The sequence below is a fragment of the Ochotona curzoniae genome, unplaced genomic scaffold (assembly GCF_017591425.1).
Source record: "Ochotona curzoniae isolate NIBS_2020 unplaced genomic scaffold, NIBS_Ocur_1.0 scaffold_274, whole genome shotgun sequence".
Taxonomy (NCBI): domain Eukaryota; kingdom Metazoa; phylum Chordata; class Mammalia; order Lagomorpha; family Ochotonidae; genus Ochotona; species Ochotona curzoniae.
The window spans coordinates 11,072,339-11,094,094 of NW_024467101.1; the positions used below are offsets into that span (position 1 = coordinate 11,072,339).

A 21,756-nucleotide genomic window follows, 5' to 3' on the forward strand; every position below is an offset into this window, starting at 1 on the left:
CATCACACATATGAACATACTTACAAGGCTTTCCTGGTCAGGCACATGGGATGGCTCCTTCTCTCTCTCTCCCTCCCTCCCATGCACACACCCTTGCCTATTTCGGGTACCCACAGCCATACCCCACATGTGCCTGTCCCCCTCCATGGCTCCCAGCATGCCCCCCAACCCTTGCTGGCAAGCACAGCTGCATGGTCTTGGACTTGACCCCAGCCAAGTGACACACAGCCTGCGGCCTATATGCCCTGTTCTGTGTCCAGCCTCAGCGTGAAGCAGAACCTGGCCCAGCTCACAGGGGCCTCTCATGGTGCCACATTCACCTAAGAGCTGCTCAGTGGTCCACAAGCCCAAGCCCAGGGGCCAGGCCCCAGCCAGCACCCCAACACACAGAGACTGCAGGTCCCCAGCCCCTCCCTCTGCCAGGCTTGGTGCAGTCTGCGTCCTCTTGCCTGTCCCCCAACCCTCGGGTGACCCATAGTTTGGGCAGGAGGCCAACTCAGCCTGTTCCCATGGAGACAGCTAAAGACCTGGTGTGTCTGCCAGGTCAGCTCTGGCCTCCCCAGCCCCGGGCCCCGTCCCAGCATGAACCTGTCGTTGCTGCCGCCTCCTCAGGAAAAACACAGGAGCCAGGACGGTGCACAGACCCGGCTGCCTCCGGGCAGAGCGGCCTTTATACGGGTGCTTTCTGACAGCCCAGCACATCCCAGCCTGCTGAGACAGCGTCCTGTCCGCCCAATTCTGTGCGGGCCATTTCATCCCAATGGTGCATCCACAGAGGCCCCCTGCATCGTAGCTGTAACCATGGCCCCGTCTGACTTCCTGGGGGTAGGGGGCCTCACAGACTCTCTGGGGAGTTCAGCAGGGCTGGGCAAGGGTGCCTCAGGGTACAAAGCCCCCCCAAAACACACATCACCCCCCCAAACTCTCCCCACATTGTTAATCCACATTCCTGGATCTGTTTGGTGTCACTGATTTCCTATTGGGGCAGATGGCACATGAGGAACAAGAGACCTCAGTCTCTCCACATGGTCCAACTTCTGAACATCCCCTCCAAATTTACATAAACCCACACACTGATGGAATCCTACAACAAATTCCCTAAAGGTGTATTATGTGACACGGGCAACAGCCACCACTTAGTGCAGGCACTATACTAGCCTCGTGTGTCATTCTACATAGACATGTTTTTTTGTGTGTTTTTAAGATTTATTTATTTTTATTGGAAAGGCGGATATACAGAGAGGAGGAGAGATAGAAAGATCTTCCGTCCGATGGTTCACTCCCCAAGCGGCTGCAATGGCTGCAGTTGAGCCAATCCGAAGCCAGGAACCAGGAGCTCTTTTGGGTCTCCCATGCAGGTGCAGGGTCCCAAGGCTTTGAGCCATCCTCGACTGCTTTTCCAGGCCACAAGCAGGGAGCTGGATGGGAAGCGGGGTGGCTGGGATTAGAACCGGCGCCCATATGGGACCCCGGCTCGTGCAAGGCGAGGACTTTAACCACTACACTACCACACGGGGTCCTGTTTGTTTTAAAGACGTATTGATAGAGCAGCCAGGACTTGAACTGGTGCCCATATGGGATGTTGGTACCGCAGGTGGAGGCAGTGTTCTTGCTATGCCACAACACCAGCTCCAGGATTTATTTATTTGAGACATGCCAACAGGCTCTTGGCCACAACAGAAAGGGGATCACGACCGTCACCTTACTTATGCTCTGTCTCACAAGGTACAGTGTGGCCTATGACAGGTGTATTACATTGTTACCACTATTATTATGGATGGCTATCAAATGAATAGAACATGACAGGGCAGGGAAGCCTACGGTTCCATGGGCTTGGTGATGGTCGCAGATTGAGTACCTAAAACTGCAGAAGCCCAAACCTGACCCTATGTAAGAGTACAAGATGTCTGCTTTCACCTTATTCTCCCAGGAGTTACCCAAATCCATCCCCTTCTTGGGACGCAGTTATTTCCGGCTAGGAATACAAGAGGGAAGGTGGGGTGCGGACAGCGTGGTGTCCTCCCCCTCGGATGCTTTAGGACCTACTGTGCGCTTAGCTTAGCACTTTCATGTGCTACCTAGGACTCCCCGCCATTGCAGCCTTTGGGGAGGGATCACTGTTTGTGCTGGATGTGGGAGGGCCTGCTCCGTGCACCTGTCGGGGAAGGGGACAGGGCATCCTCCTGAGCTGCCACTCACTAAATGCACAAAGCAGCTTCCCCCCTCGCCGTGGCCGCCACACAGCTGCTGTCACGGGCAGCTGTCCTCTGAGGTCTCAACAGCTGCCTTGAGACTCCGGCCACTGCTGTCCCTCCCCACTCACTCCCTCACTGGTTTCACCCCTATGGAGAATGAACACTTACAGTCCCATGGCCAGGAGGTGGCAGCACAGCGAGTCAGCCACTCCGTTTTGCTTGGATTTTTTTTTTTTTTTCCAGTCTGAATGCACATCCTGCCTCAGATTCCCATGGCCCCCATTGTGGTGGTCGCGCCCTCCGCCACGTCCCCAGCCCCCTCCTCCGGCACACAGCGCGCGCGCACACACACACACACACAGAGCTCAGCACAGATGCGAAAAGCGGACGACTCAGCCAGCCAGCACGTGCCTGGGAGAGCACTCAGAACCCGCGTGCACACATCGCCCTTTGTAATGCAACTCGCACTGAGGTTTTATTTGCCGTGTTTCTCGTCCGAAGGCAACATCCTCACACATGCAGAGGTCGTCCGACGCGTGGCGGCCAACCCGAGTCCCTGCCACGTCTTTGTGCATAGGAAAGCTTGGGGTTTTGTTTTTACAATGAAGAAAAGCACTTGGGGACATCCACCATGCCACAGAACCCCCCACGAGCTTGTGTTCAAAAGAGGGGTTCTTCTCCGTGACTTGCCAGCCATTTGTCTAGAAGTTCTTGCAGGGTTAAAGTGCTTCTCTTTCTTGTCCGCCTTCCGTTCAGAATTCCTAGAGTTTGTGGATTCCTAAGGCAAGAATGCTGGGGTTTCCCCACGCATACAGAACTCGAGTTCTTACTCCGTCATGATTCAAGTGTCTGGGAAGGGGCTGTGAAGGAAAGGCTAGGAAAATATAGACTGTGTTTATCTTATGGACAGACATCCACCTCCCCTTCCGCCCTTGTCCGAGCCGTGCACAGCATCCAGGGCGGAGGGGTGATTGACAACAATAAAAAGTCTCTTCTTTTATACAATATGTCACTTTTATGAGTCCCCAACTGTAAGGCCAGGTGGCATGGGATGATGACCAAGTTCAGATCCTGGGGTAGACAGTGGTGTTGCCATGGGATTATCGAAGGGCTGGCTGTGGAAGAGATGTTGAGTACAGGTGCTGCCGTCAAGAGGCCCAATTCCAACACCCACCCACCCTTAAAAAAAAAAAAAAAAAACCCTCAAGTTTCACTTTCCACATGGCGGCCCCTGGCTTTCTGCCCCAACCTCTTTCACCCTCTCCCCCTTGTCAGGAGCCAACCCACACAGGTGGAAGAAGATTCTAGAAGGGAAGTGGGGTGGGGTGGGGTTAAGGGAGACACTGAGTGGGGGTAGATTGAGCCTGTGTGCACATGCTGGGTTTGTGTGTGGCTCCAGGTTTTCAGTGCCTTGGGCTGTCTGCAAATGCAATGGGTGGTCCATGCCCACCACCTGGCTGAGCCCCTCTGAGACACAGAGGCTCCCTCCTATGCCACCAGAAGGCTGCATTCAGTCAGGGGGAAAGGCACTTTCCAAGCTACCACATGAAGCTCCCCGTCACCATAGCAACAGGGCTGCATCTTCAGCGCCATAACTATGCCCAGGACCCAGGGTCATCCACCAATGCGGAACTGCAAAGAGCTCAGTCTCTGAGGGCAGGAACCCCAGACTTCCTTCTGTTACCATCCCTGCTCCTTTGTCATTCCCCCTGACACAGGCTTGCTCCTGCAGATGCAACAAGGAAAACTCATCTGTCGGAAGATGGCATGCTTTGCTCCATTTCCCTTGATTGCCCTTGTATCCTGGACAAGTTGGGGTGGTAGGGCCTGCTTCCCAGGGGTACCTCCCTACCCCCTAACCCCAGAGCAGACAACAGCAGTTCTGTGGGGGCCATGCCAGGTACACACATAGACCAAAGGCCAGCGGGCAAACTTCTGTGTAAGGTGTGTGGGGGAGAGAGAAAGCTGATGGGGATTATATATATACAGAAATTTGCATCTGTATGACTCTCATTTGAAGACTCCCAAGGCAAGAGGCTGGGGTAGGGGCAAGTGACCTGATGGCCCTCAGATAAAATTAAGGCATATTAAGCTAGTTCCAAAGGAGACATTTCTCCCAAAGGGGTCTCTGGGCAAATACAAGAACACTAAGCCCTGAAAGAGCTCGCCAAGTTTTGAAAGAGGAGAAATCAGGAAGCCACCTGCCTCGGCTCTCTACAAAAGTCCCAGAGCATCGAGGGGGCGTGAACTTCATGGCACAGAGCATGAACAGGAGGCGAGGTTGGGAGGAAGCCGTGCATGAAGACGGCCACTCGTGACCCTCCACCACCATGGTCTGGAGGGGACGAGGATACAAAAGATAAAAGGAGGTAAGATACAAAGGACCCCCAGCAACTGCCCTGGTCTATTTCTAGGGGTAGATCTGACACGTGCGGTTACACCTGTGCTTCAAGGGACAAGGAGAATCAAGTATTCCCTAAATGGCAGGGCTCAACTCCCAAATACAGAGGCCTGGGTCTTCCGGAAGCAGAAGAGAACGAGGTCCAGCTCCCGCCCATCAGTGGCCAAAGCTCAGCCAATGGGACTCAAGGCAAGGTGGGGGAGGAGAAGGGGAGAAGAGAGAGCCTAAAACTGCTGTCCTTGGTGCTGAACACCAGCGCCTCACTGCGGGACAAGAGATTGGAGGAACTTATAGGATCGCTACCCACCCCCACCCAAGACAAGAAGGCAGAAACGGGAGAGAAGGATGGGACATGGGGTCAGGAAGGAGATGAGATCAGAGACACACAAAGAGGAGAGAGACAGGTGTGACGCCCTCTGAGAATAATGGATCTACCAAGACACACATTCACCTCTTGGGAAGTCAGCAAGGTGGGACTGCTTGGGCCCCCCTGCTTTCCTAGCTAAGTCTGTGTTAGCCACGTTTTCTCTTGGGGTCTCAGTTCAGGGCTCCTCGGCAAAAAACGGGCTTCCCTGAACTGTCAGGGCATTGGACGGCTGGGTGACTCCTGACAAGGTTGGCACGAGGTTTGTGGCAATTCCAGGGGCTGATCAAGTACAGCCCAGGAGGCCTGTGGCAGCTCCGGGCTCCAGAAGGTGAGGAGGCTGTGGTTGAGGCTATATCAGAGAAGAAGAAGGGGTCTGGAGAACTCAAGGGGTCTTGAGGAGGGGGTGAGGTCCCCAGAAAAGATTATATAGCAGCAGAGAAGAAACCAAGTCACTTGCATCCAATGCTTCTCCCTGTATTCCAGGACTGCAGGTGGTGAGGTTCAAGGTGGCATGGAGTGGGGGGGAGTGGGTATTCTGTCCAGAACAGGGATCTCGGCAACATGCCCCCTTGGACCAAGAAAATCACTTGGCCAGGCAGAGTTGGGGCTGGGGAGGCACATGCGTGAGATGTGAATAAACAGAAGTGCTCCTCACCTATGCTTTCATCCCAAGCCACCTGCCATGGCTCGGGGCCAGGCAGCCTAGGCTGTGTCCAGCCAAAGCCCAAAGAGGAAGGTCCCGAGGGCAGGTGTGATGTCTCAGAGGCAGTCTCCCCACCCCCAAGCCCCCTGCTGGGATGCAGCTTGTGGTACATCCTTGAGGCCTGAAGCAGCCAGGGAGGGATCAGCCGAAAAGAAACCAGTGAAATCTATACCAACCAGGACTGCCCCTGCCCCACCATGAGCCACATCTTCAAACACTGGGCCAGGGCACAAGAGACCCAGAGGAGTCTGTCTCGTGGAAGCCTGTTGGCACACCAGCTAGCTCCCCACGGAAGAACACACACATCGCGCTATCAAGGACCACAGCCTCCATTATTGCTGCTTCGCCTTCGACAGCAAAGGAACGTGACTTTGCCAGTGATTTGAGTCCAGCTCCGCACGCACACTCCCATGCCAGAGGGAGAGGCGTGCTGGGAAAGAAATCCGGGAAGGAGGGAAGGAAGGAAGGACAGTGGAGTTGCTGGTTCCTTGAAGGGAAGGAGCTGGTCAGACAGCGATACACACGCCCAGCCCAGAGGCTGGAGGAGCTTTCATGATTCAGGTGGGGTTTGTTTCATTTTGTTTTTCCGAACCGAGGGAGATGATGCAGCCCCACACGGGTATCCCTGATGGCGTCCAAAGTGAGCAGAGAGGCAAGTGTTCCCATCGGGAATGAGGGCACCAACCCATCCTGGGCTGGACCACCCAACTTCACCGCTCCCGTGCCCTGGGTAGAAGTGCAGTGTAGGGCAAAGAAGCAGGTACTCGTGGAGGCTGGGCCATCCCGTCCAGACCCAGGGCAACCCCGCCAGGCACATGAACATGGTGCAGAAGGGGGCCAGCGACAGCTGGGCCTCGGGCAGCGGCGGCTTTGGACACTTTAAGGCCTCTGTTGGTCACACATGGCGCTGGCTTCTGTCTGTAGGGGAAGGGACAGGGCTCAGGTCAGATATGGGCTTGTCTGCTCCCACCCAGTCCACCTGCAGCCCCTCCGACCCCTTCACTCTGTTTCCCAAGAAAGCCAGCTCCGACACAAGGATCAGAACGAGGGGCAGGGGAAGGGAGAGGTGGGCAGCAGGTTCAGGACAGGTCAGGGTCCCCATCTCCATTGATGTCTCAGTTTCCCCAAGGGCCTGCTGGGGACAGAAGACAGTCCCCACCAGAGCTGGACCACGACCTCAGCCAGGGACCATGCATCCATGACGATCCCTTTGGCTCATCTGAGTCCATTATACATAGAAAATGCATATGGTCCCTGAAGTATAACGGTTCAACTCAACCATGTGTTGAGTTTGCGCTGGGACCAGAAGTATAAGTCAGGCAGTAAGGGAACACAGATCGGATCGAATCTTTCCCTGGGCTGGTGATAAGCAGTTGGGTCCCCTCTTTCAGAAAGTGGGGCATGTGACTGTGGTATAATTTCTGGTCGGCTCCACAGTCACTAGGGGAGCAGCCCCCACCCTCTGGGGCATTGCGGGGGGCCAGATGGCAGCTGGGTTATCTTCAAGGCCTTTGATACTTCAGACACACCCAACATGCGATGGGCTGAGGGGAGCCCACCATCCGCTAAGCAGCGTCTGCACAAGCACCTGTCTACACGTGTGGACATGCCAGTGGCCACGTGTCACACACGTGGCTATGCCGTGACGCCCCCACCAGCAAGCACACCAGAGACACGCAGGGGAACAGGAGGGTTTACCTTTAGCAGGGAAAACAGAATCTAGAAAATGCTACGGCCATTCAGGCTGAGTGCTGTCACTCTGTTTTCTGAGTTTTTTGGAGTGTGGGTTTACAGATAAGAGGTGCTCCTGATAGGGGTCCCCTGGGTGGATAACACCAAGGCTGACCGCCCCCCCCCCCATGCCTTGCACTGTGTCACCTTGGGCTGGCTCCACCCCAGCAGCGTGGATGCCCATAACCTATCTTATACACTGCTGAGCTGTTTGGGACCAAGCCAGATTATTTAAAGTATTTATTTTTTTTAAAAAATGGATCTATTTGAAAGGCAGAAGAGAAGAGACAGAGAGAGAGAGAGATCTACCCACTGGTTCACTCCCCAAATGGCTGCACTGGCCAGGGCTGGGCTAGACCAAAGCCAGCGGCCCAAGCCCCTGGGCCATCCTCCGCTGCTTTCCCAAGCACATCAGCAGGGAGCTGGATGTGAAGTGGAGCGGCCAGGATGTAAATCGGTGCCTGTAGCACAAGGCTGGCCCCCATGGTGGGATGTGTGATTACATTGGTTCTCCCCATCCATGGCTCTACACTCATGGGTTCAACTGTTCTTGGATAAAAAATACTTAGAGCAAAGAATGAGAATCCACACAGACCTCTTTTCGGCCTTTATTCTCTGGATAATACGGGAGAATGATGACTTACAAGAAGCTGCCAAGTGGCCTGGAAATGACTTCGAGCGTATACGAAAGGGCTATGGAGGTCATGTACAAACGCTGCCCTGTGTGACAAGGGGGGCTTGGCTGCCCTTGACTGTTGCTATCTGTGTGGAAGGGTCAGGGGCGTGGAGCTAATCCCCTGTGGTATTAGGGGGTGACTACTTTCCAAATAAAAAAATTTTTTTTGAGAGTGAGGGAGCGGAGGGGAGAAAGGAGGTGGGATGAGAGAGATCTTCCAGCAGCTAGTTCTCTCCCCAAAGCCTGGGCCAAGATGCAATCAGGCTCTTGCAACTCCATCTGAGCCTCCCCCTCTGGGGGCAGGGACTCAAGGACTTGAGCCACCCCCTGCTGCATGCCATGGTGCACGGTTGGAAAGAGCTGGGACAAACTCAGGGTGCAACACTGACCCGAGCGGCACCTTACTGGTCCGAGCGCCCGCCCCACTCTGTCATTTTAGGAAAGAGGCCTGCAAAGCAAGTAGGCAGCAGGCGCAGGCAGGTGCACAGGGCCAGGGCCCAGGGTATCTGGTCTTCCCCCCACCCAACTCCAGGGTGCCCAGTTCTCTGCCAATGAAAACAAATGGTCACCACCCCGCTACAGTGGAACTCGGGCACTCTCCCATCCCCGTGCCCCCTGCCTTCTGCCTTGGCACAGCCTCCTCCTTCTGCAGGCCCAGCATCCCAGTTCATCCAGCCTAGGCTCCCCACTCCCGGCTGGCAGGGTCCTCCCTCCCAGGTGTTCCCAGCCACACCTTCCTCGTACCTGGTCAAGCTTGGTTCTCATACAGGCTCTGCCTCTTCCTGGATTTCAGCTCCTTTAGCCACTGGGGAGAGGGCTCCACTGACCTAAGAGACACAGAGCATTAAATCGGGAACATTAAATGTGGCTTTTTTTCCCTCATTCAGCCAGAACATGTCCTTTGCTGCACCTGCCTGGGGTCTCCCAAGTGCCCCCAGACCTGCCCTGGGTGGGCAGGAGGAAGTGTGCCTCACTTTCCCCATCTGTGCAGGCACAGCTAGCTTATAAAAGCCCTTATCCAGTAACAGAGCCTGGTTTTCCATGCAGGAGGGCAAGGGGGAGCCCACCAGCCCCACCCCAGGCCTCCTCCCCACTTCTTAGACTGCAAGGGGCAGCCACAGGCATGGGGCTGATAACTGGGTTTGTGGGAAGCTGGATGCCTCCACCGTCTGCCTGGGCACGGAGCCCCTAAGGACCCATCCCTGAGGCCACTCACCTGTCCTCCTGCTCCACGCTGGGTGGCAGCACCCGACTGCCCAGCACCCCAGGCTGGAAGGGGGATTTGGAGGTCTTGGGCTGGGGGGCCCAGCTGGGGGTCTCACCAGGACCGTCTGACACCTCTGGCCTCTTGTGTAGCTGAGCCTGGGTCGGGGGGAAAAGAGAGAAGGGTCTGCAAGGGCCCCTCGTGCAGGGGAGGGCGACATCCGGTGATGCTGGCAGGCCTGAGGAAGGCTCAACAGCAGCGGGCACGGGGCCGAGAAAGAGCAGAGGCCATGCTGGCCTTCGCAGCTCCTGATCCCCCGGCCCCATAGAATCGTCTCCTCCTTCGCTGAGAAGTCACTGGACATGCGTTCCCAGTGAGGCGAACTGCTCTAGGAGCCAGTGGTGGCTGTGGGCATTCATGTCCTCCACATCATCACCATCATCAGCTGGCTGAGTAAGCCCCCTGGGGACTCCCTTCCTCCTAGGGTGCACGGCACTCAGCAGTCCATTCCACAAGCACGGGTTCTACAGGGAGCTAGTGGCCGCCTTATCTCACTCTACGGAGGGGCAGCCTGAAGCTCAATGGGGAAGCGCTCTGCCCAGAGTCACGGGGCCATGGGGTTGGCCGCTGGCATCTCTTAGGCCTGGGAGGACACGCAGGGCTGAGACGCCGCACAAAAGAGCCTTCACTTCTCCTTCAGTTAAACAGGAGACAATGAGGACCTCGGGAGGGCGGCGGGGGACCACATGGTGACCACAGGTGCACGGTGCCTGGCGCGGAAGCCCCTCCCTTATCTGCATTCAGGCCCGTTCCATTCCAGGTCTACTGGAAAGACCCTTCCACGAGGGTCCTGTAATCTGGTCAGGTGTGACTCTGCTGGTGTGCTGAGGTCCCCAAGCCATTGACATTGAAACCATCACTCCCTGTGCCCACTTTCTTAGCAGCCTTGGGAGGCCCAAGGTTGGGGGGGTCCCCCTCCTGTTCCCCACCCCGGGAAGGATTAGCCCCATTCCACACGCAGACCCATGGCGGCTCAGCTATGCAACCCAGCACAGCTATAGGCTCGCGATCTGAGGACAGGCAGGAAATCCACAGCACCGTCCCTAGGCCCCTGCCCTGCTCCCCACCCCATGCGAGACTGGAAGGAGAGATTGTCATGGGGGGAGGGCGGTGGCAGAGCGGGGTGATGGGCACGACTTCCCTTGAGTCCTCCACAAGAATGGAGGGAAGGGCAAGGACAAGAAATGGATGGGAAGATGGATGAGAGGCAGGAAAGCGGGGAGGGACGGAGGGAGAGGTGGGGGAGCAGCCCCAGGGGCAGGTGGGTGGCTTGGTACCTTCAGCACGGCCGGATCCATCCCTGGGAAGACGGGCATCCTCTGAGGACGGCTGACGGGTGTCCTCTCAGCCCTGGGTGCCTTCTCCTCATCATCAGATTCCTCCTCCCTCCTGGGCGATTTCTCTTCTGTCAGACAGACAAGGGTACCGGTATCACGGGCCACTGCTGTGGAGGGCGGTGCTGCTGTGTGCCAGGTGCTTGGCACACAGCCCTTCCTGTACTCTCTGCCACAAGCCCAGTGTGACAACACCGCTGGCCCCAGTTGACACAAGGGGAGACCCGCAGGCGCCTGTGGCTGTCACAGTCTCTCTTCATCACGGCTCTGCCTCTGGCCAGAAGACACTGACCATGGGCAGGTAGTAGGGTGGGTGGGTGGGTGGGTGGGTGGGTGGGTGGGTGTGTGTGTGTGTGTGTGTGTGTGTGTGTGTGTGTGTGTGTGTGTGTGTGTGTGTGTGTGTGTGTCTGGGGACTCTCCTGGCAGGTAGTAGGGTGTGTGTGTGTGTGTGTGTGTGTGTGTGTGTGTGTGTCTGGGGACTCTCCTGGCAGGTAGTAGGGTGTGTGTGTGTGTGTGTGTGTGTGTGTGTGTGTGTGTGTGTGTGTGTGTGTGTGTGTCTGGGGACTCTCCTGGCAGGTAGTAGGGTGTGTGTGTGTGTGTGTGTGTGTGTGTGTGTGTGTGTGTCTGGGGACTCTCCTGGCAGGTAGTAGGGTGTGTGTGTGTGTGTGTGTGTGTGTGTGTGTGTGTGTGTGTGTGTGTCTGGGGACTCTCCTGGCAGAGGGCCCAGACAGACCCACCTGCTGGATCCCTGGCCCATTCCAACTCAGGGACACAGAAGGGAATACTGGGCGTGGACAGACATGCGCCCAGCTCACAGAGCAAAGAGTGGGATTCTTGGTAAGCCTCATAGCAGAGCCACCAAGCAGGGGACTCCAGGCAGCGGGCTTCCAGGGGCCAGGCGTGAAGAAATGCACTGTCCCTGAGATGTGGACACTGGCATGGATAGGCACGGTTAGGAGTGGGCAAAGGGGCCCGAGCCAAGCAAGGCAAGGCCTGATCCTCGGGCTCCCTCAGGTTCAGCAGGGAGCTGGGCATTGCGTAGCCATCGCTCCGGGCTCCGGGTGGCTCATGGCAGCTACAGGGAGCCAGAAGGGCTGTGCTGTGTCCCGTGGGGTAGGAGCAGGGGGTGGAGGGATTCGTGCGCCTTTGTCCCTGCACGATCTTCACTTGCTCCAAGGGGCGGCTGGGAGGAGCTTGGTTCAGAGAACCGAGAAAGCATGCAGAGAAAGATGCCACTCAGACCACTCGGCACGGGGAGTGAAAACCCTCCGACCACTTGTTCGAGGTCCCTGGCAGGAAGCGAGGCCCCTCGCCCTCAGCTTGGAGCTGGGTCAGCAGGGTCAGATTCCCCCACATGAACCACAAAGCACTTCCAGAAGCTGTGGAGGACTAGAGGCTGTGTGTGTAGGCCTGCTTGTGGCCTGGGAAGGCAGTTAAGGACGGCCCAAAGCCTTGGGACTCTACACCTGTGTGGGAGACCCAGAAGAAGCTCCTGGTTCCTAGCTTCAGATCAGCTTGGCTCTGGCCATTGAGGCCACTTGGGGAGTAAGTCAACGGACAGAAGATCTTCCTCTCTGTCTCCCCTCCTCTCTATGTATCTGACTTTCCAATAAATCTTTAAAAAATAATAATAATCGGGTCAGGGGGGAAGGCTGCTAATAAATGAAGTGATCTTTCAACCCACAAGTCTAAAAAAAAAGAACAGCAAGAAAAACCTAAACAAAAAACTGAACACACATGAAGGCAGACGGCAGAACCCTACTCAGTTCTGTCTCTTGCAACGCTATGAGTGCCCATGAATACATTCCCTTACAAAAGGATTTTTACCCAACTTCTGATGAACTCTGCAGAGCAAGAAACCAGGTTCCTACATGACTGTTCTGTTCCAAAGCCATCAATAATCCACATTGGGGAGCCCTTCCTGGGGTTCCCGCTGCTGCAGGGGGCTGTCTGAAGAGGGGACAGGCACAGCCATACCCGTCGAGTCCTTGAACATCCACACGTTGTCCGTTTCCTCCTCCAGAGGGGAGCAGCTCTCCGACTGGCTGAACTGGCTGCGCCGCAAGTTGTGGGAGAGGGGTGCCCGGCGGTGGCATCTCTTGCTGAGCTGCACCCGGGTCTTGAGGGCACTTGAGTCAAGGATGGAGGTTTGCTGTAGGGGGTGGCAGGGAGAAGAAGGTGGCCCAGGGAGGAACTGATCAGGTGAGGGACTCCCCACAGGTGGGAGTGGCCAGCTTGCCCACCCCATAGCAGTCAGCCCAATACGATCCTGATCTTTCATTTCCCCTAGAAACATGGGGCCCGGGACTATTGTGGCGTAGTAAGTTAAGCCTCTGCCTGTGGCGCTGGCAACCGCCAGGTGCACGGTGGAAACGCTGCACCCCTCCCGGTGTCAGGCAAGCCTGTGGGCTAGGCTAACGCTCCGGTGTGCAACAGGAAGTCCGTCCATGCTTGCTGGCGTGCTACCCGGGACAGAGGCAAGAGGAGGCTCCGGGAAGTTCTCCATGATCACACCCTCAGCCTCCCCCGAAACAGGTGCGCTCGGTCTGGCCGTGGCCACGTGCTCTTCCCGGGAGACGCGGGTGAAGCTTGGCCAAGGCCAGGGTCCACCTGCCCCATTCAAGCCCCCGCCCGCTGTGTGTCCTTGGGCCATGAATACTACCTCTCCGAGCCCGGCCTGTGCCCATTTGTAAAACGGGAAGCAGCCCCTTCCCCTTCCCAGGTGGGTAGGAGAAACCCTCACCGCACGACCTCAGGTGGCACCAGGCTCGGCCGAGAGCCTCCCTCTGCCTCCCAGCTCTGCTTTGCAGAAATCCACCCCCGGGGGCTTCCTCCCTAAAGGTGGTTAAGTGACAGACAGCCCCTGCCATGGCAGAGCAAGTGCCAAAATTTGCACAGTGGCTGAGTTCTCCTGGGAGAAGAGGAAGGAGGAGGTTCCTCCTCAGACCAGGTGCAATGGAGAGGAGCAGGTGCTTGCAGACGAGCCACTCCTGGGAGACAGAGGAGTGACACACCCGCAGGCGACGACACCAGGAACCATCACCATCTCCCAGGCACACGCCTCGCCACTCACACTGATGAAGGCGAAGTGGTCGGTTCCCCTCGCAGGTCCGGCGTCAGGGGTGGGTGGCCCCTCGGTGCCGTCAGTGGAGTCCAGGTCGGCACTGGAGCGGTCCCCGCCGGTGCTGCGCTGCTCCGTGCTGGGTTCCTGCTGGCCAGTGCTCAAGGTGGCCTCCGTCTGGGAAGACGACGAGGAAGACAAGCGTCCGCCGGGGGACGGCTTCCACGTCGTGGTCGTGGCGCCACTGTCAGGGGATGGGGACTCCGGGGCCAAGCTGAAGGAGAGACAGGGACAAGGGCCGGGGCTGAGGGGTTGATGCCGAGAAGGGAGCTGCAAGTACAGGGGCGGCGGGACACAGACCCCAACTCCCCACCACCACCACCTTTCTTCATATCCCAGCAGCAAGCAGTGGACGGAACACACACTCCCACCCCAGCCTCTGGGGGAATCGTGCCATGAGGTCAAAGAGCACCTGGGCAGGTGCCGGGTGTAGGTCAGCGTTGCGCCACTCTAGACGCTCCAACAGGGGATACTGGACCTGTGTGCTTGGGCCACCACCTGCTGCCTTCCCAGGTGCACCAACAGGGAGCTGGATGGAAAGTGGAGCAGCCGGGACTCGAACCAGCGCCCCATGGGATGCCAGAGTTGCAGGTAATGGCTTTACCCCCTATGCCACAGTGCCGGGCTGTGACTAGACCCTCAGCATGTGCTGACAGTTGACACGTCCTGTGAGTAGAAAGTGCTCGCTGGGTGTTTTGAATGCAAAATGGAAATGTGACCCGTCTCCTTAATAACTCCTCCTGCTATCAGTAATGGGAAACGATCATCTTCCAGACCTGTCGGCGTTGATAAAATCAGTGAAAAATTAATTTTATTGGGGCCAGCATGATGGCTCAATTGGCTAATCCTCCACCTTCAAGCACCAGCATCCCATATGGGGGCCAGTCCGTGTCCCGGCTGCTCAGCTTCCCATCCAGCTCCCTGCTGTGGCCCTGGGAAAGCAGTTGAGGACAGCCCAAAGCCTTGGGACCCTGCACCCACACGGGAGACCCAGAGGAAGCTGCTGGCTTCAGATCAACTCAATTCTGGCCACTACAGCCATTTGGGGAGTCAACCAGTGGATGGAAGCTCTTTCTGCCTGAATCCTTCTCTCTGTCAGTCTGCTACTCTAATAATAATAATAATAATAATAATAATAATAATAATAATAAAAACTTTGAATTTTTAATTTAATCTATCTTTGTTTTAATGTAGCTACCGGGACATCTTATTTTATAATTTTATTAATTTGAGAGCTTAAGGGGGATGGAAAGACAGCCAGCATCTGTTGGTTTGCTCTCCCCAAATGCTTGGAATAGCCAGGGATGGACTACATTAAAGCTAGGAGCCTGGCACCCAACTCAGGTCTCCCATTAGGGTGGCAGGGACCCAGCTCCCCGAGTCATCCCCACTGACTCACAGGGTATACACTGGCAGAATCAGCAGAGTCGGGATTCCAACCCAGGCCTGGGTGGTTTTAATCCACAAAGAATGAGGGAAGTACCGCAGAGGGGGCAGCAGATGGCGCCATTGTCCAAGGGAATCATTGTGAGGGCCAACAGGCGGCAGTGCCTCCTGACAGACAGCAGAGGGTTCCCGCCCCCACAGGTCCTGATGCGAGTCCCTGGGTGTTACTGGATCACTCCACTCCTGAGACCAGGGCCTCCATCCCTTCCAGATTTCCACCTCCCCATCTTCCAAGCACCCACGGCTCTGGGCCGTAACCCGGGTGCAGCCACTCCAGAAAGTACTCCATGTCGCTGCTCGCCCCGCCCCCATCCCGTTAAATGTCCCTTTCGGGTTGGGCTGACTTCTGAGGGTCCCCGAGGTCACAACAGCGGAGGCAAAAGTGTACAAAGCAACATGTAAAATTAACCCCATGGGAAACACTTTATTTAAAAAGTGGGGCTGGATGCTGGTGTTGTGGCATAGCACGTAAAACTTCCACCTGTCGTGTGTGTGTGTGTATATTCAGGTCCCAGTTGCTCCACTTCTGATCCAGCTCCCTGCTAATAATGTGCCTGGGGAAGTGGTAAGAGCAATGGGCTCCTGCTGCTCACACATGGGACACCTGGAAGAAGCTCCTGGCTCCTGGCTTCAGCCTGGCCCGGCCCTGGCCACTACAGGCATACAGGGGAGCGAACCAGCGGATAGAACATGAGACTAACATAAATTAGTCTCTCTCTCTCTCTCTCTCTCTTTTTTTTTTTTTTTGTAAATTAGTCTTTTTCAGATTTACAGAGAGAAGGACAGATTGAGATAGAAAGGTTTCCATTTGTTAGTTCACTCTTCAAATGGCTACAACAGCTGGAGCGGAGTTGACCCAAAGCTGGGAGCCAGGATCTTCTTCCGCGTCTCCCCAGAAGCGGGCAGCAGGGGCTCACGCCCTTGGAGCATCTCCCGTTGCTCTCCTAGGCCGTAAGCAGAGAGCTGTACTAGAAGTGGAGCAGCCAGGACGTCTGTCTTGTGGGAATGAACTAGTGGATGGAAGATCCCTTTTTCTCTCCATCTGCCAGTTTTTCAAATGAAATAAATGTCTTCGATGCTTAAAAAAAAAAAACTACGCATGAATTAAAAAAAATTCTGCATCAAAAACAAACACAAAAAAAAAAACCCTTCTCTTTCAATTGCACCTTCCATGAACTTCTAGAAGCGCCCTTGGGGTCACTGCATATGGGAACACACAGCTATACTGAACAGCGACTAGAAGGACACAGGACAAGCGACATGAGAGGCAGCGATGCTGTGCGTGGGAGTAGAGGTGGGGGCACTTTTATGAAAATCTTCATGATTTTCCCATGTTGCTAAAACATGTACACAGGACACACAGCTCTCCAGGAGCGATATTTCAGGCACTCAAGTTTATCTGCAGCCCTTACCACCGCATTGTTCTAGAACATTCTCACATCCCCAATGTACCCCTTCAGCAGTCCCTCCCTGTACCCTTATCCCCACTCCTCACCTGCAAGGATGTTTACTGTGACCGCTGCGGACGCCATGGGGCCCTTGGTAAGTTTCTGATGAAACAGAAATTGCATGGCCTACCTGTCCCGGCACTGGCGCTGGTCCGTCCACGTCCCATACTGGCTGTCAGCCTCCCGCACGAGGGTGTCTGTGTCCTTGGCCTCGCCGGTCCTCCTGGAGAAGCACTGCTTCAGCTGGTCCTGCAGGGGGAGACATGAACAAGGGGGCGGCGCTCAGGAGAGATGCCAGGATGCCACGGCCGGCGGGCAAGGTCACAGCTCATTCCTGCCACTCCCTGCCACCCTCCTAGGTGAGCCCAGGCAGCACCTGTCCTGGCCTGTCCCAGACGTCTCAGGGTGCAGGGCAAACCAGGGGGAATTAGGGGAAGTGGTTTCTTTCCCCTTGCCCTCCCACTCCAGGATGGCCCGGCCAAACAGCTCTCCTTCGTCAAAACCCACCATGCATCTGTCAGCACGCGTTGCAGCCGCCCCCACGGGGCACTGAACTAGTAGCAGATGTCGTACTAAGCTGCCGACATGAGAGCGCCTCGCAGGTCACCTGCAGTCCTGCCCTATCCATCCTAGGAGGTACAACTTCCATACAGTCCCCTTCGACAGCCAAGACAGTGGAGGCTTACAGAGGGGGTGAGTTACAGGCTCAAGAACAGAAAAAGTGGCAGAGGGGTGGGGAGGAACTTGCAGGTGAAAGTCAGAGCAAGTTCTGCAGGGTCTTGTGTGTGTGTGTGTGTGTGTGTGTGTGTGTGTGTGTAGGGGAAGAAAGAAGCTGATCCCAGGGAAGGTGGTGTCTAAAGTTGGGGAGAACCCATCTATTCACCCCGCCCCCCCGCAAGGTCCAGGTTCAGGATCAGGATTCCTGAGGGCAGCACCCCTCACTCCTGGCAGCCTAACACCGTCTCCCTCCAGAACATTCCACCGGCCCGACAGTGGCCAGCTGGGTAAGGCCCATGCTGGAGTAAACAGACTACTGTTAGGTACTTGGTTCAAATGAGCCTTAACATGTGTCCCCACATTTAAATGGTGCATAGCCTATAGCCTTGGCTAAGCAAGTTTAATGTTTTAAAGAGATTTGTTTATTTGAAAAAACAAGTGTTACGGAGGGAGAGGGAGAGAAAGAGGGTTCTTCCAGCTGCTGGTTCATTCCCTGAACGCCTTAATCTGCCAGGATGGAACCAGGTCAAAGCGAGGAGCCAGGAACTCCACACAGGTCTCCCACATGGGTGGCAAGAGTCCACGCCCTTAGGGGCATCGCCTGCCACCTTCCAGACCCACTGGCAGGGAGCTGGATCAGAAGTATGGAGTCGGTGGGACTTGAACCAGCAGTGACATGGCCTGTGGATGTCCCAAACTGAGGTTTAACCCAGTGTTCCTCAAGGTCCCCCTCCACCACAAAAGCAAGTTAAATCAGTTGACTGTGCAGCCTGAAGCCCTGGAAACATCTTCTAGAAAGGACCAGATAAACTGGGACTTTCCAAGACCACAGATCCATCTATAAACACCTGTGTTTCAACAAAACTTCATTTCCAAAATAGGCAGCTGGCCAAATTTGGCCTCTGGGGAGCAGTGCACCGACCTGCTGCACGAAGATGCTGGGGTAGAGATTATGCCTCTAGGAGTTGTGGAATAAACAGCTGTGGGGTTTTTTCCTTCCTATTTTCTTTTTTTTTTTCCAGTGGGTAGGGGTGAATTTCTTAGTCAAAAAAGACAGTAAGAGGAAGATCCTTCAGGACATGTGCAGAAAATGAGTATTAGCAAGAAAAAAAAATGCTACACTACAGAAAAAAAATATGCTTGGAATTCAGGGCTTCTGTACCAAAATAAATGCTCAACTTAATGTTTCCACTAACTTTTAAAAGTTATTTGAAAGGCAGAAGGACAGAGAAACAGAGAGAAGTGAGACTTCGTATCTGCCGGCTCACTTTCCAAATGCCTGCAGGAGTCAGAACCGGGCTGCGATAATGCTGCAAGCTGGGGACCCAACCCCGCATGGATGGCAGCAAGCGAGCTGCGTGTCCCAGCAAGCCAAGTCGGGACTCAAACCCAAACTCTCCAACGTGGTGTGCAGGCACCCCACTGGGCGTCTTCACCACTGCGCTGCCTGCCTGTCCCCAGATAAACCTCGTTTCTCTACCTCCACTTTCCCGTGAGCTATTGGCAGCGCCCCCAGATCGCTGGGAAGGGGGTGGGGAGAGGAATGTTGTGCCTGCATGTATTTTGGGGGTGTTTGGCACATGCTCCTATGAAAGCACCCTGAGTCAGTGCCGCGCAGGGCAGCCCAAGATGACAGAACGGATCTTAGCAATTCGAGAACTGAGACCCCCATCCCCACTCCCCAGCCCCCAGGCAACTCAGTCCTCGCAGCTGTGCCCAAGAGCCAGGTCTGAATAGGGGTGTGGGGGATGCCTGATCTTGATGTCCCCAAGGCCTTTATCAAGACCCCCCCCAGAAGCCCCAAATATTGGAACTGTCATGGACCCACTTTACAGGAGTGGAGACTGAGGCCCAGAAAGGTGCTCTGGCACACCCAAGTCATGAGGTGAGAAAATGGTGGGGCTGGGATTTGTCCCCAGATGTGCCCCATGCCCAAGTTTGTGCTCTCCAAAGGCATAAGAAGGAAGTAAGATAGGGAAGGGGCCAGGGCAAGCCCCCAGAGCTTGCTCCCACAGCTGCCCAGCACAAGCTCTCTCAGCAGGTCTTCCCTGTGACATGGGTCCATCTAGGGGAGGAGACAGGACCTCGGATGGGCTTCTGAGCAGGCCACAAAGTCAAGTTCACCTACAGCACAAGCCATGTCTCGCAACTGGCCCTGCTCAGTGGCAGGAATGGGAGTGGTACTGCTTCCCCGGGGACGCCGGTACATGGGTCACTGCCCTTTCTTAGAAGGCTCTAGGAATGGTGCCAAATGTGGTCAGGCATGGCCAGGCACAGTGAGGCACGGTCATGAGTGAGCAGATATGGCCAGGCATGGTCAGGCAACGCCAAGTGTGGTCAGGCACGGTCAGGCGTGGTCAGGTGTGGACAGGCATGGCCAGGCATGGTGAGGCATGCCCAAGGGTAGCCAGGCACAGCCAGGCGTGGTCAGGCGTGGCAGGCGAACGTGGATGCAGCGTGGCCACAGAGTGGTGCCTTGGGTAGGGGCATGGGACCAGGATTGAACAACGCGCAGAGATGGGCACAGAGAGAAATAGAGCAAGAGTGGCAGCAAGGTGCAGGTGTATACACGGGTCTCAGACACAGGCCTGCAAGTGGGCACTGTGGTTGAGCTGCTGCTTGAAACACCCCCATTACATACAGGAGTGCCTGGCACCTGTCTTGGCTGCTCTGCTTCTGATCCAGCTTCCTGCTAATACATCCTGGGAGGCAGCAGATGATGGCCCAGCAGGGCTGGATGGAATTCTGGGCTCCCGGCTTCAGCCCAGCCCAGCCCTGCCTATGATAGGCATCTGGGGAGTGAGTCCAAGGATGGGAAATGGTTCTTCCTTTATCTCTCATCCTATCTCTATCTCAAGGTGAAAAATAAATGCATGTTAAAAGAATAAGGAATAAAGGGCTTGACAGCCCGTCTGGCCTACGGGGTCATCCCCAGGGAACACACCTACTGTGTGCACCTGTCTGCACCAACCTTAGCTCTGGCACCACTTCACTGACGACCTGGCACTCCCTATGCTTCAGCATTCTCTCTCTGTCAGCCCGTGATGTGGGACAGGAGGTCTCAGTGTGTCTCTGCCTTGTGACAGCTGTCCCTGGATGCCTAGCTAATGTCCAGCACTTGCTAAGCCTCCTGAGGGAAGTACTGGTTTCCAGTGGGAAGGATGTAGGTCAGTCCCTGCTAAAGCAGCATCTATTCAGGTAGAAACGTAGACCACAAGCATTTAGAGAACAGGTGCACATTAAACCCCCACTCCCATCCCGCCCCCAGAAGGGCTCTACGAGGGACCAAACCAGTTCTGCCACTTCTTGTGACTCGAGCTTTCAACCTTCCCATCCGTGAAATGGGATGAGAAGGGTGCTGCTTGGGGTGAGTGTTGGGAAGACTCTGGGAAATGTCAGGTCAGCGCTGAGCAGATCCATCATGAGATAATGATGACATCCGCTGTCCCATTCCCCAAAACACACCACCGTGACAAACATGGGCATAACACCGCAGCCTTGTCATCCAGCTGAGGCCCAAATTGGTATCCCTTCTCAGGGCACCCAGCTCTGCAGGGTAGATAAGTCCACCCAGGGGGACCTGCAGGCTACAGAAGGATGGCTCAGGCATATCACACCATCTCTGTGGGTGTCACCCAAAGTCACACCCCTACAGCTGACTGCAGGAGGCATTCTGGTATTGGCTGGGCTGGGCTGGAGCTACTGCTGTCTCTGGCTGGCTCTCCCAACTGTGGGCAGCAGGGAGGTTGGGCAATGGAGTCTGAACAAGGGGGCTGCCAGGGGAAGCAGGCCTCTCTGAGGTGACATTCGAGCAGAGGCAGAGGTGTCATCCAGGAGGACACACCGGACGAGGCATCTGAAGAAGCAATGGCAAGCGCCAAGTCCTGGAGATGGGAGCTCCTGTGACAAGCATGCTACAGACGGTCTTTGACACTGGGTGCGTGGGTCACTCCCACCATCACACACTGAGCTCACAGGCACATCCCCCACTCCTCAACCTTGGGCTTCTTACTGGATGAAGCTCATCTAATGAATGCAGTGTGCTAACTAGACAGGGGTGGATATGGGCCACTGAGGGGACCCCAGAAGAGCTGAGGGGGCAGCAGACCAGGGTTCCCGTCACTCCCAGATGACTCCGTTTCTGAGCTCCCAAACAGGCTCCACTGCATCTTGGTCTTTATTCTTAAACAGTGATTGGGCACCAACTGTCTACATGCAAGACCCTTTCCTGGGTGCGCTTATGTGTGTGGTCTCCCAAGTAGAATTAAATCAGGGAACTTCAAATACCTTGGCTCCTCTTGGAAGGTGGAGGGAGGACACATCATCTGCTGTCCCCATTTTCCAGGAAAACAA

At 55.6% G+C, this 21,756-nt stretch overlaps 1 protein-coding gene across 1 annotated transcript in view; it reads right to left on the minus strand.

Annotated features, from left to right (window-relative positions):
* Nucleotides 1-5,979: 5,979 nt before the first annotated feature.
* KIAA1671 (KIAA1671 ortholog) overlaps nt 5,980-21,756 on the minus strand; it is a 93,186-nt gene continuing 77,409 nt past the window's right edge. Inside the window, exons 6-12 of the mRNA XM_041003595.1 lie at nt 16,817-16,935; nt 13,745-14,006; nt 12,649-12,823; nt 10,615-10,742; nt 9,290-9,435; nt 8,818-8,900; nt 5,980-6,584 (exon numbers count right to left, since the gene is read on the minus strand). Coding sequence (XP_040859529.1) covers nt 8,822-8,900; nt 9,290-9,435; nt 10,615-10,742; nt 12,649-12,823; nt 13,745-14,006; nt 16,817-16,935 — 909 coding nt within the window. The 3' untranslated portion in view covers nt 5,980-6,584; nt 8,818-8,821. The remainder of the gene's footprint in view (nt 6,585-8,817; nt 8,901-9,289; nt 9,436-10,614; nt 10,743-12,648; nt 12,824-13,744; nt 14,007-16,816; nt 16,936-21,756) is intronic.